At 45.5% G+C, this 13,805-nt stretch overlaps 2 protein-coding genes across 5 annotated transcripts in view; one reads left to right on the forward strand and one right to left on the reverse strand.

Moving 5' to 3' along the window:
- The window catches only part of PLAA (phospholipase A2 activating protein), a 32,412-nt gene extending 23,459 nt beyond the window's left edge, over positions 1-8,953 (reverse strand). Inside the window, exons 1-2 of the mRNA XM_034774246.1 lie at positions 8,607-8,953; positions 3,054-3,247 (exon numbers count right to left, since the gene is read on the reverse strand). Of these exons, the coding sequence (XP_034630137.1) occupies positions 3,054-3,247; positions 8,607-8,953 (541 nt within the window). The remainder of the gene's footprint in view (positions 1-3,053; positions 3,248-8,606) is intronic.
- A 377-nt stretch (positions 8,954-9,330) lies between these two features.
- The window catches only part of IFT74 (intraflagellar transport 74), a 61,824-nt gene continuing 57,349 nt past the window's right edge, over positions 9,331-13,805 (forward strand). For 2 of the 4 annotated variants that reach the window (XM_034774019.1, XM_034774022.1), the window contains exons 1-3: positions 9,331-9,415; positions 10,492-10,635; positions 12,828-12,963. In XM_034774019.1, coding sequence (XP_034629910.1) covers positions 10,516-10,635; positions 12,828-12,963 — 256 coding nt within the window. In that variant the 5' untranslated portion in view covers positions 9,331-9,415; positions 10,492-10,515. Of the gene's footprint in view, positions 9,472-9,961; positions 9,983-10,491; positions 10,636-12,827; positions 12,964-13,805 lie in introns of those variants that run through there. The other 2 variants (XM_034774020.1, XM_034774021.1) reach the window with 2 other exon arrangements.

The following is a 13,805-nucleotide window of genomic DNA, read 5'->3' on the forward strand; positions in this document are numbered from 1 at the left end:
CCCATTCCCACAGCCCCATCTGCGACTGTCTCACAACCTAGCCTGTCATCACACTCCCAGAGGCTAGGGAGGATTAGGCATAAGAAGAAGAGGACACGGGAGGACATGTTCTCCGAGCTTATAGCCTGCTCCAGAGCACAGGCAGCACAGCAGACCCAGTGGCGGGAGAACTTGTCCCAAATGCACCAAGCCAACATGGATCGGGAGGAGAGGTGGCGTCAGGAAGACCAGCAGGCGACTCAAACCCTGCTTGGACTACTGAGGGAGCAAACGGACACGCTCCGGCGCCTTGTGGATGTTCTGCAGGAACGGAGGCAGGAGGACAGAGCCCCGCTGCAGTCCATCTCTAACCGCCCTCCCCCGCCACCAAGTCCCATACTCCCTTCACCCAAAGTGCACAGAAGGAGAGGCGGCAGAGTCCCTGCTAACTCTCACTGCACCCCTGCAGAGAGCTCGAGCAGCAGAAGGCTCTCAGTCCCCAAAGTTTGACAAGTTCTTTCCTTCCCGCCTGACACAAGCCCCCGTCCAAGTTTCACTTCCCAGTCCCCTGTGTAGTTGTTAATAAAAAATATGTTTCTGTTAACTACTGTTTCCATCATGTTCTTTTGGAGGAGGGGGGGAAAGGGGGTTGGTAATTGGACAGGACAGTCACCTTTGGCAGGGTACATAGTCGGGGGCAGGCACAGCAGCAGGGCACATACATAGTGCAGTGATGCAGTGACTACTTACCCTGGTTAGTCTGGGAGGTTCTTTTCATGTTATGTGGTGGGAGGTGGGTTGCTCTGTGACTTTGTGGCACGGGAGGGCAGTTAGAGATCTGAAGCGGCGGTCCTTAGGCAGGATCACAGAGCCACACAGCAGGGGATCTGTAAGCGTCCCCCCCCGCCACAAAGTCACATAGTACCCCCATACACACAGTCCCTATCAGGAGGGGTGACAGGCTCCGTTGAAAGAACCATCCCACCGCACCGGAGCCTGTCAGTCCTTCAGTTTAGAAGCTGCATTCGCGCGACTACACTACACCCGCTCCGCACCACAGTCTGCGTCCCAGTTTTAAAAAATTCCCGCGAAAACAGTATTACAGAAAACGGTGTGCTTTAACAAAGTAGAACTATTTTTATTTTGAAACGTGTGTTGGAAGTGGGGTGAAGGCTTCTCTGTACACAAAATTAGAAAGTCACAGGTTACCCTGCTCACTCAGGAACTTTGCTTTCAAAGCCTCCCGGATGCACAGCGCTTCCCGCTGGTCTCTTCTAATCGCCCGGCTGTCTGGCTGTGAGTAATCAGCAGCCAGGCTAATTTCCTCAACCTCCCACCCCGCCATAAAGGTCTCCCCCTTGCTCTCACAGAGATTGTGGAGCACACAGCAAGCTGCTATAACAATGGGGATATTGGTTTCGCTGAGATCACAGCGAGTCATCAAGCTTCTCCATCTCCCCTTGAGACGTCCAAAAGCACACTCCACCACCATTCTGCACTTGCTCAGCCGGTAGTTGAAGAGTTCTTTTTCAGTGTCCAGGGCACCTGTATAGGGCTTCATGAGCCAGGGCATTAGCGGGTAGGCTGGGTCCCCGAGGATGACTATAGGCATCTGCACATCCCCAACAGTTATTTTGTGGTCCGGGAAGTAAATACCTTGCTGCAGCCGTCTAAACAGACCAGAGTTCCTGAAAACACGAGCGTCATGAACCTTGCCCGGCCATCCCACGTAGATGTTGGTAAAACGTCCCCTGTGGTCCACCAGTGCTTGCAGCACCATGGAAAAGTAGCCCTTTCTGTTAATGTACTGGCTGGCCTGGTGGTCCGGTGCCAGGATAGGGATGTGAGTTCCATCTATGGCCCCACCGCAGTTTGGGAATCCCATCGCTGCGAAGCCATCTATGATCGCCTCCACGTTTCCCAGGGTCACTACCTTTGGCAGCAGTACATCAACGATTGCCTTGGCTACTTGCATCACAACAACCCCCACGGTAGATTTGCCCACCCCAAACTGGCTCGCGACTGACCGGTAGCTGTCAGGCGTTGCAAGCTTCCAGAGGGCTATGGCCACTCGCTTATGGACAGTCAGGGCTGGTCGCATCCGGGTGTCATTGCGCTTCAGGGCAGGGGACAGCAACTCACAAAGTTCAAGGAAAGTTCCCTTCCGCATGCGGAAGTTTCGCAGCCACTGTGATTCATCCCAGACCTGCAGCACTATGCGGTCCCACCACTCAGTGCTTGTTTCCCGTGCCCAGAATCGCCGTTCCACGGCATCAACATGACCCATTGCCACCGTGATGTCCTCGGCGCTGGGTCCCCTGCTTTCTGAGAGGTCTGTGCTACTCTCACACTTCAGGCCATCACCGCGTTGACGTAGCCTCCTCGCCTGACTTTTCTGCATCTGCCTCAGGGCAACCTGTATGATAAGCTGCGAGGCGTTGAGAGCGGCCACAACTGCAGCGATGGTTGCAGCGGGCTCCATGCTCACAGTGCTGTGGCGTCCGCGCTGTCAATGACTTGAAAAGTGCGCGAAATGATTTCCCGCCGGCGCTTTCAGGGAGGGAGGGAGGGCGGGAGTGAGTGATGGATGGATGACGACAGTTACCCAAAAGCACCCTCGACACATTTTTTTACCCAGAAGGCATTGGTGGCTCGACCCAGAATTCCAATGGGCAGCGGGGACTGCGGGAACTGTGGGATAGCTGCCCACAGTGCACCGCTTCCAATGTCGACGCTTTCCCCGTTAGTGTGGACTCACAAAGTCGAATTACTGTCCTTAGTGTGGACACACACGTTCGACTTTGCAATATCGATTCCAAATATTCGATTTAAGTAAAATCGAACTACTCTCGTAGTGTAGACAAGGCCTGTGACTAGTTTACAGAGAATCTGGATTATACAAAACCGGCTGATAGCCATATTTGGAAGTAATTCATCATGGAAAAATACTAAAGAATTCTAAGTCTTAGAAAAGCCACATTTTATGAGCCATATTTTATTTTAACCAAGTTAAAGACAATTTGAATTAGTTCCAGTTTTTGCAAGGGGAATTACAAAACAAGACCTATACTTACCAGTGTTTTTGTGACTCTTAAGGACATAGAGTGGAGCTGTGTTGTCCAGTGTGAAGATGCAAATATTATGGTCATTTCCACCTGTTGCAATTAGCCCACGAGGATAGATGTCATTTGAAGGTATGATGCATACACAAGATACAAAATTGGAGTGGCCACTCATGCAATGCATTTCAGTAAACCCCCTGTTAGGGCTAAACAGATATACAGATTAATAAATTTACATTTACAGAATCATAGAAGAAAACATACATTAATTTAAGCTACAGAATGCAATTTATATTCAGAACTTGGACTGATTTTATATATATGTATTAAATATTGCTTACTATATATCTATATTTAAGCCTGGCCATTTATTTACAAATAACCTAAAGGAGTCAAGAAGTAAAGCCACTACTTCTATAATATTACACGTAGGATAGAAGGATTTTTCTTGATAAAGATTTTTGAATGTCAAGTATTTTACTGAATCCCATTTATATTTTTAAAAAGTACTGAGAAGCATTTGCACAAGCAGAAGATAAAATACTAAATGATTTAAATAGCTACAGAAATTGAGATTAATAAATTCAGAAATAAAGTTATCTTGATAATCATATTTCTTAAAATCTTACTGATTGCCACTTAAGACTGACAAATGTTTACAAGTTCCCTCCAAAATCAGCAGATTTTTTCTACCATTCTATTTAATACTTAAGGCCCATGCTGCAAATGGGAATTTTACTACTTTCCAATAATTTGCATTTCCCTTCCTACACATGCAATTAGCTTTTTAAATATTCACTTTGTAATATCCCCTTATTTTTTTTTACATCAGTTTCCCTTATTATAGTCAGAGTGTGGCTTGAAATTGTTCCCATAACCCATCTGGTTATGTTTAACAATAATATAGGCTTCCTGAAACAAGCCTAAGAACAGCAAATCTTTGATGTAATAATATAATCTATCAAATAATACAATATAATATTTTAATCTAGTATCTAAGATATCTTGACTTGTGATTACAAGGTTTCTGTAATGCATCATACAACTTTTATGTTGCATTAATAGTTCTCGGTTTTGAATTTTCAAGTCTTATTTTTTTAAGAAAAAAGATCATTCTCTATAACTAATAAGACACCAATCAGCAAATTATTTATGTTTGTGTCATTAGAAGACTTGTGCCAGGTGGTGAAAGGCTGTCTGTTACTACTGCAGACTAAGGCCCCAATCCTGTATTTGCCTGTGCATGGGCAACAAACCGCCCCCCCTTTCTTGTTCCTTCCCCCCTCCCCAATGTGAAGTACAAGTGGCTTCAATGGGGGACTGCCTGCACGAAGTCTTTTGCTGGATCAAGGCCTAAGTATGCACTTTTATACTCATGTTTAAGCATGATTAGGTATATACCTTTATAAACAGTGTGTATGAGCAAAGGTGAGGGCTTGAGGACTGCAAGAATTTTTAATGAATCTGTAAACTTGGGCGTTGTACCGTATGATTGGAGAATTGCTAACATAGTTCCTATTTTTAAGAAAGGGAAAAAAAGTGATCCGGCTAACTACAGGCCTGTTAGTTTGACATCTGTTGTATGCAAGGTCTTAGAAAAAAATTTGAAGGAGAAAGTAGTTAAGGACATTGAGGTCAGTGGTAATTGGAACAAAATACAACATGGTTTTACAAAAGGTAGATCGTGCCAAACCAACCTGATCACCTTCTCAAAGAAGGTAACAGGTTTTTTAGACAAAGGAAACGCAGTGGATCTAATTTACCTCGATGTCAGTAAGGCATTTGATATGGTTCCACATGGGGAATTATTAGCTAAATTGGAAAATATGGGGATCAATATGAAAATTGAAAGATGGATAAGGAACTGGTTAAAGGGAGACTACAACGGGTCGTACTAAAAGGTGAACTATCAGGCTGGAGGGAGGTTACTAGTGGAGTTCCTCTGGGATCAGTTTTGGGACCAATCTTATTTAATCTTTTTATTACTGACCTTGGCACAAAAAGTGGGAAGTACTAATAAAGTTTGTGAATGACACAAAGCTGGAAGATATTGCCAATACAGAGAAGATCTGTATGACCTTGTAAACTGGAGTAATAGTAATAGGATGAAATTTAATAGTGAAAAGTGCAAGGTCATGCATTTAGGGATTAATAACAAGAATGTTTGTTATAAGTTGGGGACGCATCAGTTGCAATTAATGGAGGAGGAGGAGGAGAAGGACCTCGGAGCATTGGTTGATCATAGGATGACTATGAGCCGCCAACGTTATATGGCCGTGAAAAAAGCTAATGTGGTCTTGGGATGCATCAGGCGAGGTATTTCCAGTAGAGATAAGGAGGTGTTAGTACCGTTATACAAGGCACTGGTGAGACCTCATCTGGAATACTATGTGCAGTTCTGGTCTCCCATGTTTAGGAAGGATGAATTCAAACTGGAACAGGTACAGAGAAAGGCTACTAGGATAATCCGAGGAATGGAAAACCTGTCTTATGAAAGGAGACTCAAAGAGCTTGGCTTGTTTAGCCTAACCAATAGAAGGCTGAGGGGAGATACGATTGCTCTCTACAAATATATCAGAGGAATGAATACCAGGGAGAGAGAGGAATTATTTAAGTTCAGTACCAAAGTGGACACAAGAACAAATGGATATAAGCTGGCCATCAGGAAGTTCAGACTTTATCAGAAATTAGACAAAGGTTTCTAACCACCAGAGGAGTGAAGTTAGGAAACAGCCTTCCAAGGGGAGCAGTGGGGGCAAAAGACATATCTGGCTTCAAGACTAAGCTTGATAAGTTTATGGAGGGGATGGTATGATGGGATAGCCTGATTTTGGCAATTAATTGATCTTTGACTATTAGCAGTAAATATGCCCAATGGCCTGTGATGAGATGTTAGATGGGGTGGGATCTGAGTTACTACAGAGAATTCTTTCCTGGATGTCTGGCTGGTGAGTCTTGCCCGCATGGTCAGAGTTTAGCTGATCGCCATATTTGGCGTCAGGACAGATTGGCAGAGGACCTGGTGTTTTTTTGCCTTCCTCTGCAGCATGGGGAACGGGTCACTTGCTGGAGGATTCTCTTCACCTTGAAGTCTTTAAACCACGATTTGAGGACTTCAATAGCTCAGACATAGGTTAGGGTTTAATACAGGAGTGGGTGGGTGAGATTCTGTGGCATGTGCTGTGCAGGAGGTCAGACTAGACAATCATAATGGTCCCTTCTGGCCTTAAAGTCTATGATTCTATAACCTGAAGAGCTAAAGAACAGATTTTTGAAGTTTTGAACAATTACAGGGTGACAACTGTAAGCATCTCAACCTACAAAGTGCCTGCTGTAATACTGTTTTTTTTCCCCACATTCTGATTTGGGGTTTTTCACAGCTACATCATAATTGGACAAAAACATTTACTTGAAATATTCATATTTTAAAAGGAATGTCAACTAAAAATTCACACTTGTATCTAAAGGTTTTTTGTTTTTCTTTTTTAACCTATAAAACACACCTAATATTAAAATAAATTAGAGATTAGAGGACAATAATATTTCTATTTTAGGTTTGTTTACACAATACTTGACCACTCTCTGTACACAGTTTCAAGGCTTCCTCTGAACAGTCAGTCTAGTTGAGAAAAACAGTAATTAAAAATATAAAAATCTGGCAAACTACAAATGTTGGCAGGTACTGAACCTGAAACAACTTTAAACTCAACTTTCCAGGTATTGCATGCAGCTGTCTCTCTACTTCCTTGAATGTCTCAGATGCACAGGAATCAGTGAAAATGTTATTTAACCCCACACTCCAAAGGCTTTCTTGTAAAAATCATGATCTTCCCCCACCCTTCATTCAGCTTCTCAAATGCTACATGTAGGTGGAAGTCACAATACGCACAATAGTGGAAGTCACAATAGTCAGCTAAAACCTCTCCTCCAGCAAAAAGTAGAACAAAGGGCTGCAGCAACCCTAGGTGCAGCCAAACATTTGTATATGACAGCTTACGCATTGATCCCTTTCCGCTGTATCCCTATAATTTCCTAAAGTGGACATATTGCTATTACCCACATTGTGATCACTAACATAGTGGTGGAGAACTAGAAAGAGCTGTTACATTCATTTGGAAGACAGGACAAATCCCTCCTTTGTGATAAAGTTGTTAGGAAATGTTAAGAGTCTATCCCTCCAGTGATACAGGCTCTCTATCCTTTCCCTCACCCAAATCACAGTTTTATATGACAGCCTCCTGGCAAAATATTCAGACAAACTTGTCGCTTCTCTTTCCACTCTCTGTTAGAAAAAGTGCATACTCACTAAATCAAGGATATGGTTCATAATTTTAAACTATACACATAGCAGGAAATATGTTTTGCTGCTGCCCCAAGTATATACTACAATACTACATAGCAGTACATCTACTGATTATAACAAAAGACTGGGAATCAGCTCTCAGTTTCAATTCTTGACTTGCTCTCTTAGTTTCAATTCAATGACTCACAGTGTGACCCTGGCAAGTCTACTTAGAAACAAAACTGTACAGTTGTTTGTAACACCTAAGATTTTTATAAGTGAAAGCAGTCAACAAAAAGGTTTATCTTTATTTTTCAGTTTGTTTTGCGCATTGGACTGTACTTTGTGTACAAGTAGTGTCAGTGCATACAATATCTGTATATTCAGTTTCTAACTTGCTGAAGAGACCATTGTAAACATTAAACAAAACACAAATACCCTTTTAAAAGATCTGTGAAAATAATTTAAAAATTTTAGAACACTCTTTGACCTGTCAAAAACTTAAATGACTTTACCTTTAAAAACTAAGTTTACAGTATCACATTTATCTCTTATTGCTTCAGTAATCCCCTCTATAAACAGGATTCACACATTTATGGGAGCGATGGAAAAATGTAGCATCTGTAAAGCACTCTGAGCTATTGAGATAAAATGACCTATAAGAGCATCATTCCCTGAATTCCCCAGAAAGTAGGCACAAGGACTACACTTTATGATCACTCACAGAGCAGCCCGCTCTCCAACTGGAACAGACCCGCACAAAAAGCCCTGATAAAGAGCAACCCCAAGTCTTCTCACGCCACAGTGTCGTTATTCAATTGAGAGAGTCACAAGGTGGTTAGAAAAAGCACAGTGCAAGCCATTAAGGCTGCAATCTACTTTTAAACAGACACAGACATAGAAGTAGCAGAGCCACAGTCAGAACAGAGAGATTCTGCTCCTTTGCACTCAGAGTCTGAACGCTTATGGCCAAATTCAGGTGCGAGACACGTCCCCCCAACTCCCGAAGCGAGGCGCCAGGGAAGAGCGTGGCTCTTAGAGCCGAGGAGGAAATATCAGAGCAAGTCCCGGGGCTGGCGGAGGCACAAGTGCCCCTATTACAGGGGGAGGCTGGGTCCCGCAGGCCTGCTGTGGGCGCAGCACAGGACTGGGGGCGCAGGCCACAGGGAGCCCAAGCGGCTGCTGCTTCTGCTTCTAGGGGAAAGCGGAGCGCGGAGCATAACAGTGTGGGGCCCGGTCACCCCACATGCCCCCGAAGAGCCCGGTCCCCCCCCAGCACTCACCCGTCGGAGGCCCACAGCCGGGCGGTTCGGTCGCGGGACACAGACACGAAGCCTCCCGGCGGGAACAGGCCCTGACTCAAGCCCCGCACGTCCAGCTCGTGCCCCACCACGGAGCAGCGGAGCCGGTAAGTGCCGCCCGCGCTCGCCATGGCCGCGGCCCTCCCTGCAGCTGGAAACCTCGCCTCAGCCCGGGAACGCCGGCGGGCAGCGGAGGTACCGTAAAGAGAGACCCTGACACAGCAACAACAGCCCTCCCCTCCGCCGGAAACCGTCATCAACAAGTGCCGGGCCTCCGCCCCCAGAGCCATGGGGAACAGTGAAGGAGTGGAGACTGCATATCCCAGCATGCGGAGCGCCAGATAGAGAGGAAAGACCAGGTCGGAGATGGCGCGATGTGTGCTGGGAGCTGTAGTCTCAGTACACCACGGAAGTTAGAGCTGGCGCATAGCATGCTGGGATTGGTAGGCCCTTATACAGCCAGCGCGGAAAGCTTCCCAGGTTGGGACTTGCAAATTGCAATGTCCTTTCCCAGCACCTATCCGTGCTGAGGTTCCTGTGGGCCTTTCCCCCTCTCCCTTTAGTGGGGTAAACTGTGCGTTCTCAGCGGGCGGGGCACTCGTTCTCCCTCCTGGCTGTTGCAGGGGGCGGGAGTTCAGAATCTCGCGAGAGCGGAAGGAGCGCGGTCGATGATTGGCTGCTGGGGCCGGTGGGGCGGGGTTGGTCGGTTGCTGTGATACTGGCGTCGCGTGGGGACGGGTCGGCTAGGAAGTAAATCGTCTCCAACTGGCCCCGGAGAGCGGCCGGCTCGGGTGAGACCGCGGGGCCGGGATTCCAACCGCTGCCCGCGTTGGGGGCCCGCCTCTCGGTAGGGCGAGACCCCGCGCTCCTGCCTGGCGCTCAACCGCTCTGGGGAGAAGCGGGGGCCGGATCCGACTCTTCCTCTGACCCTCCCGGGAGGGAGCCACCCCCCCCCCCCCCCCCCCCCCCGTGCCCCCACCCCCCCCTGCGCCGCCCCCTAGTGCCCGCCCCCCCCCCTGCGCCGCCCCCTAGTGCCCGCATCCCCCACCTGCGCAGCCTCTAGTGCCCAGTGCGACGCCCCCAGTGCGGGTCTGTTCCCATAACCCAGGGATCGGCAACCTTTGGCACGCAGCCCACCAGGGGGAGCACCCTGGCGGGCTGGGCTGGTTTGTTTACCTGCTGCATCCGCAGGTTTGGATGATCACGCCGCAGTTCGCCACTTCAGGCCAACGTAGGTGGCAGGAGGCGGTGGCCTGCACATCCCTCGGCCCGTGCTGCTTCCTGCAGCCCCCAATGGCCTGCGTCTGCGAACTGTGGCAAGTGGGAGCTGCAATCGGCCGAACTTGCAGACACGGCAGGTAAAGAAACCCTGGCAGGCCCCATGCCAAAGGTTGCTAATCCCTGCTATAGCCCATCCCATAGCCCCACAGCCCCCAGTGCTACCCTGTATTCCCCCACATACCGCAGTGCCACCTGTAAATCCCCCCACAACACTAGCACCCAATATCCCCATCCTCCCTGTGCTACCCAGGCTACCTATCCATCCTCCTAATAGCCGCACAACCTAGTGCCACCGCTTATACTTCCTTCTGCTCCCTGTATTCCCCCCACATTCCCTGTACTGCACCTTATACTCCCCATCCACTCAAGTAATTCTAGTATTCCCACAGTACTCCCTATATACCCAGTACTCCCCCCAGCATCACCCATTATTTATACTCCCTATATACTCTAGTACCACCTTACACGTTCCTCACACCCCTCAACTGTCCAACACACAACAGGCTCCCTTAGTAATGTAAAGGATCAGTACTAATAAAGGATCAGTTCTAATTAAAGGACATGAGCATCATATGTTTCTTTCCAGAGAGAAGTTTAAAATAAATAGAAAATGGCAAGCAATCACAAGCCACCTACAGCTCGTCCTGCTTCAAGAGGAGGAGTTGGGCTCACAGCCAGGCCTTCTTCATCCTTGTTACGGACTCCATCAGCAGCCAGAATGGGAACAGGGGTGTGTTAAAGTGATTTAATATGTTTGTTTTGAATGTTTAGATTTTATCTTGATTTTTCTCTCCTGAAGAATTGGGTGCCAGCAGTAATTGTAATTGAAAATAGCAGTTTGTATTTTTTTTTTGGTATTTCATATTTCTTTCTTTATTCCTAGAAGATTTGTCTATTTTATGTTAAAAGGAGGTGGGTTGGAAACTGTTATTGCCATATATTGGATGAAATATATCTTTTAGAGTCACAAGTAGAAAAAGCAAAAAGATCTGGTTTGTTAGAGAGGTGTCAAGTCACCCTTTCTCAGTTGCCTTCCCCTATGATTTTGTTCATGTCATGGAAGTAATTTACACTGGGTCTTCAGATTGCCTCTGGTCCTTTTATTCTGGTATGGCATGCAAAGGCCAAGTAAAGGTCAAATCCACAGTACTTAAAAGATTACTGGGTCTACAAGCTTAGTGCATCCCACACCTGGTATCCTCAAAGGAGCAAAATGCATTTTGCAGAAGTCCTAAGGCATCTGCTGCTGCACTTTGGGACTAGAATAAACAGGGTTGGACTTTCGCTTTCACAGTACAATCCAAGGTTAGAAAGACTTGGCTCTTCCCTAACAGTTTGTCCTCTCCAACCAAACTAGAGACATTTGTTTGGAAGAGCAACAAATTGTTCTTCCTTAATTTATGCACTTTTCGGTAGCCAGCAGGCTAGTTTTAGCCTACACCTCTGTTGAAGTAGGAGATTTTAATAAAGAGTAGGCAATTTCAGTAAAGAGAAGCATTATATGTGAGGCCTGAGCATGAGACTTGTATGTTTTTCTCCACACATAAGTAGAAACCTGAGCTTTATGGAGATTTTGGACAGGAAAATCAATCTTGCTATACAGTAACTCCTCACTTAAAGTCATCCCAGTTAATATTGTTTCATTGTTACGTTGCTGATCAATTAGGGAACATGCTCGTTTAAAGTTGTGTAATGCTCCTGTCTAATATCGTTTGACAGCTGCCTGCTTTGTCTACTGCTTGCCCCTTGCAGGTAGCTGGTGGGGGCTTGGAACCAGGATGGACCGGCAGCCCCCTATCAGCTCCCCGCTCCCCTTAGTTCCCTGTGCAGCAGCTGCCTGCAGTTCAACTGTGTCCCTCCCCCCACTCCCATGTGCTGCTCCTGCCCTCTGCCTTGGAGCTGCTCCCCGAGACTCCTGCTTGCTGTGTCGGGGGGGAGGGAAGGAAGAGGGGGATAATGTCAGGGTGTCCCCCTCCCCTCTGCTTCTGCACCCCGCTTACCCCATCTTCCATAGAACAGGGGGGACACGCCAGGGCTGCAGTCTCAGCAAGCTGATCTGATTAACAAGGCAGTGTACTTAAGGGAAATGTGCATCTCTCCCTCCATTCCTGCTGCCTTGCAGAGTGAGAGGGTTAACCCTTGAGGGCTCAGCCAATTGCTAGTTCATCATTTAGCAGTAAGGGAAATATCCCACCCTCTGACTCCTCCACCTCAATCAAGCTTCACAATCATCATCACTGTGTACCAGTATTAAATTGTTTGTTTAAAACTTATACTGTGTGTGTGTGTGTATAGTCTTTTGTCTGGTGAAAAAAATTTCCCTGGAACCTAACCCCCTCATTTACATTAATTCTTATGGGGAAATTGAATTAGCTTAACATCATTTCGCTTAAAGTCACATTTTTCAGGAACATAACTACAATGTTAAGTGAGGAGTTACTTTACCTGACAATTAAAATAATAGTTTCACTGAATGGATTTTTAAAATCTAATACAGGGGTGGGAGGACGAAGGAGAGCAGGGAGAGGTGTTATTGGAACTAACTGCTAAAAGATAACCACACAACATGATTAACAGAACAGTGGGAATTCAGTTTACACTACCATTTGGGCAGAGGTCAAACCTGAGGGAGAAAAAGAACATCAAGCATGCAAATAAAATAGCCTTGAGTCTCAAAAACAAATATAAAGAGATGTCTGTACTAGAGGTTTTGATTTGATAGTATAGTATTTAGATTTACTTCTAAAATGTTTGGTATAAATTATCATCTGCAAGAAAAATACTGCTAAAGATCTAATGTACTAAGTAAAATACATATGTTAGTTTCTAATTTTTAGAACAATCCAGACAAGCTTTTAAATATTCCTCTTAACAACTACATAAATATAACAACTGGTTTATTATTCTGTTGCCTTTGTCTAGATGCCCCCTGGTACATCAAGGCCTGGTACTCGTGGTGGTCTCCTAGGTACTGGAGGGGTGTTGTCATCTCAAATTAAAGTCGCAGACCGTCCAGTGACACAACAAGGGTTAAGTGGAATGAAAACTGGAGTGAAAGGTATTTTAATATATGAAGAATTCTCATCTTAATACAGGAAAGTGTTTTTAACACTATTAATGAATCAATACAATTAGGGGAAACTGGACGGCAGAGGATCTTTTATGGCTCTAGTGCCTCTAGTTTGGGACAGAAACTTGACATTTGGCACTGAGATAGTCACTAGGTCAGACATGTGCCTTTTAGAGGTCCTTGGGCAGATTTGGCAGAATGTATAGGGATTTAAAAATATGGCTTGCACATATTAGAATAACGGCTTTACTATATTCTGTTCATATCATTCAAACATAAGTGAATTAGTTGAATATAATTTTCTGTCAGGGTGGGTGTGTATGGAATCTTAGCCTTGTCTCCTTCCATAGAAAGTTTGATGTTCATGTGGAATTTGGAGCTTTGCCTTATCTATGTGATGTACTAATGTGCGTATTGAATGAGGCAAGGGGGCAAATGAACCAGCCTCCTGCGTACACCTCTTGTGCAAGACAGAGGGTCTTACAAATGTCTAGAAAATAGTTCCATGTTATTGAATGTCTATGTTTTATCAGTTTTTCTCTTAGCATAGTTTCCATGTGGAATATCTGTAAGTTTTTAGAAAGAAAATTAAGGTTGCAAAGTGAAGTACTCAAAAGTCTGCTTCTTGTGCTAGTGCTTTATGATATGCTTTAATTATGCAAACGTGTATTTTGTGTATTGAATGAGGCAGGGTTACATAGTGAATGAATGGGTCATCATGTGATTCCATCTCTCTTTTTAGGAGAAATTCTTTTTTCAGTTACCACAGTGAAAATTCAGAGTGATTCATTAAGTGGTCATACTCTAAATTTACATTGCTGTAATTGAGA

This window comes from Trachemys scripta, chromosome 6 (assembly GCF_013100865.1).
Source record: "Trachemys scripta elegans isolate TJP31775 chromosome 6, CAS_Tse_1.0, whole genome shotgun sequence".
NCBI classification, from domain to species: domain Eukaryota; kingdom Metazoa; phylum Chordata; order Testudines; family Emydidae; genus Trachemys; species Trachemys scripta.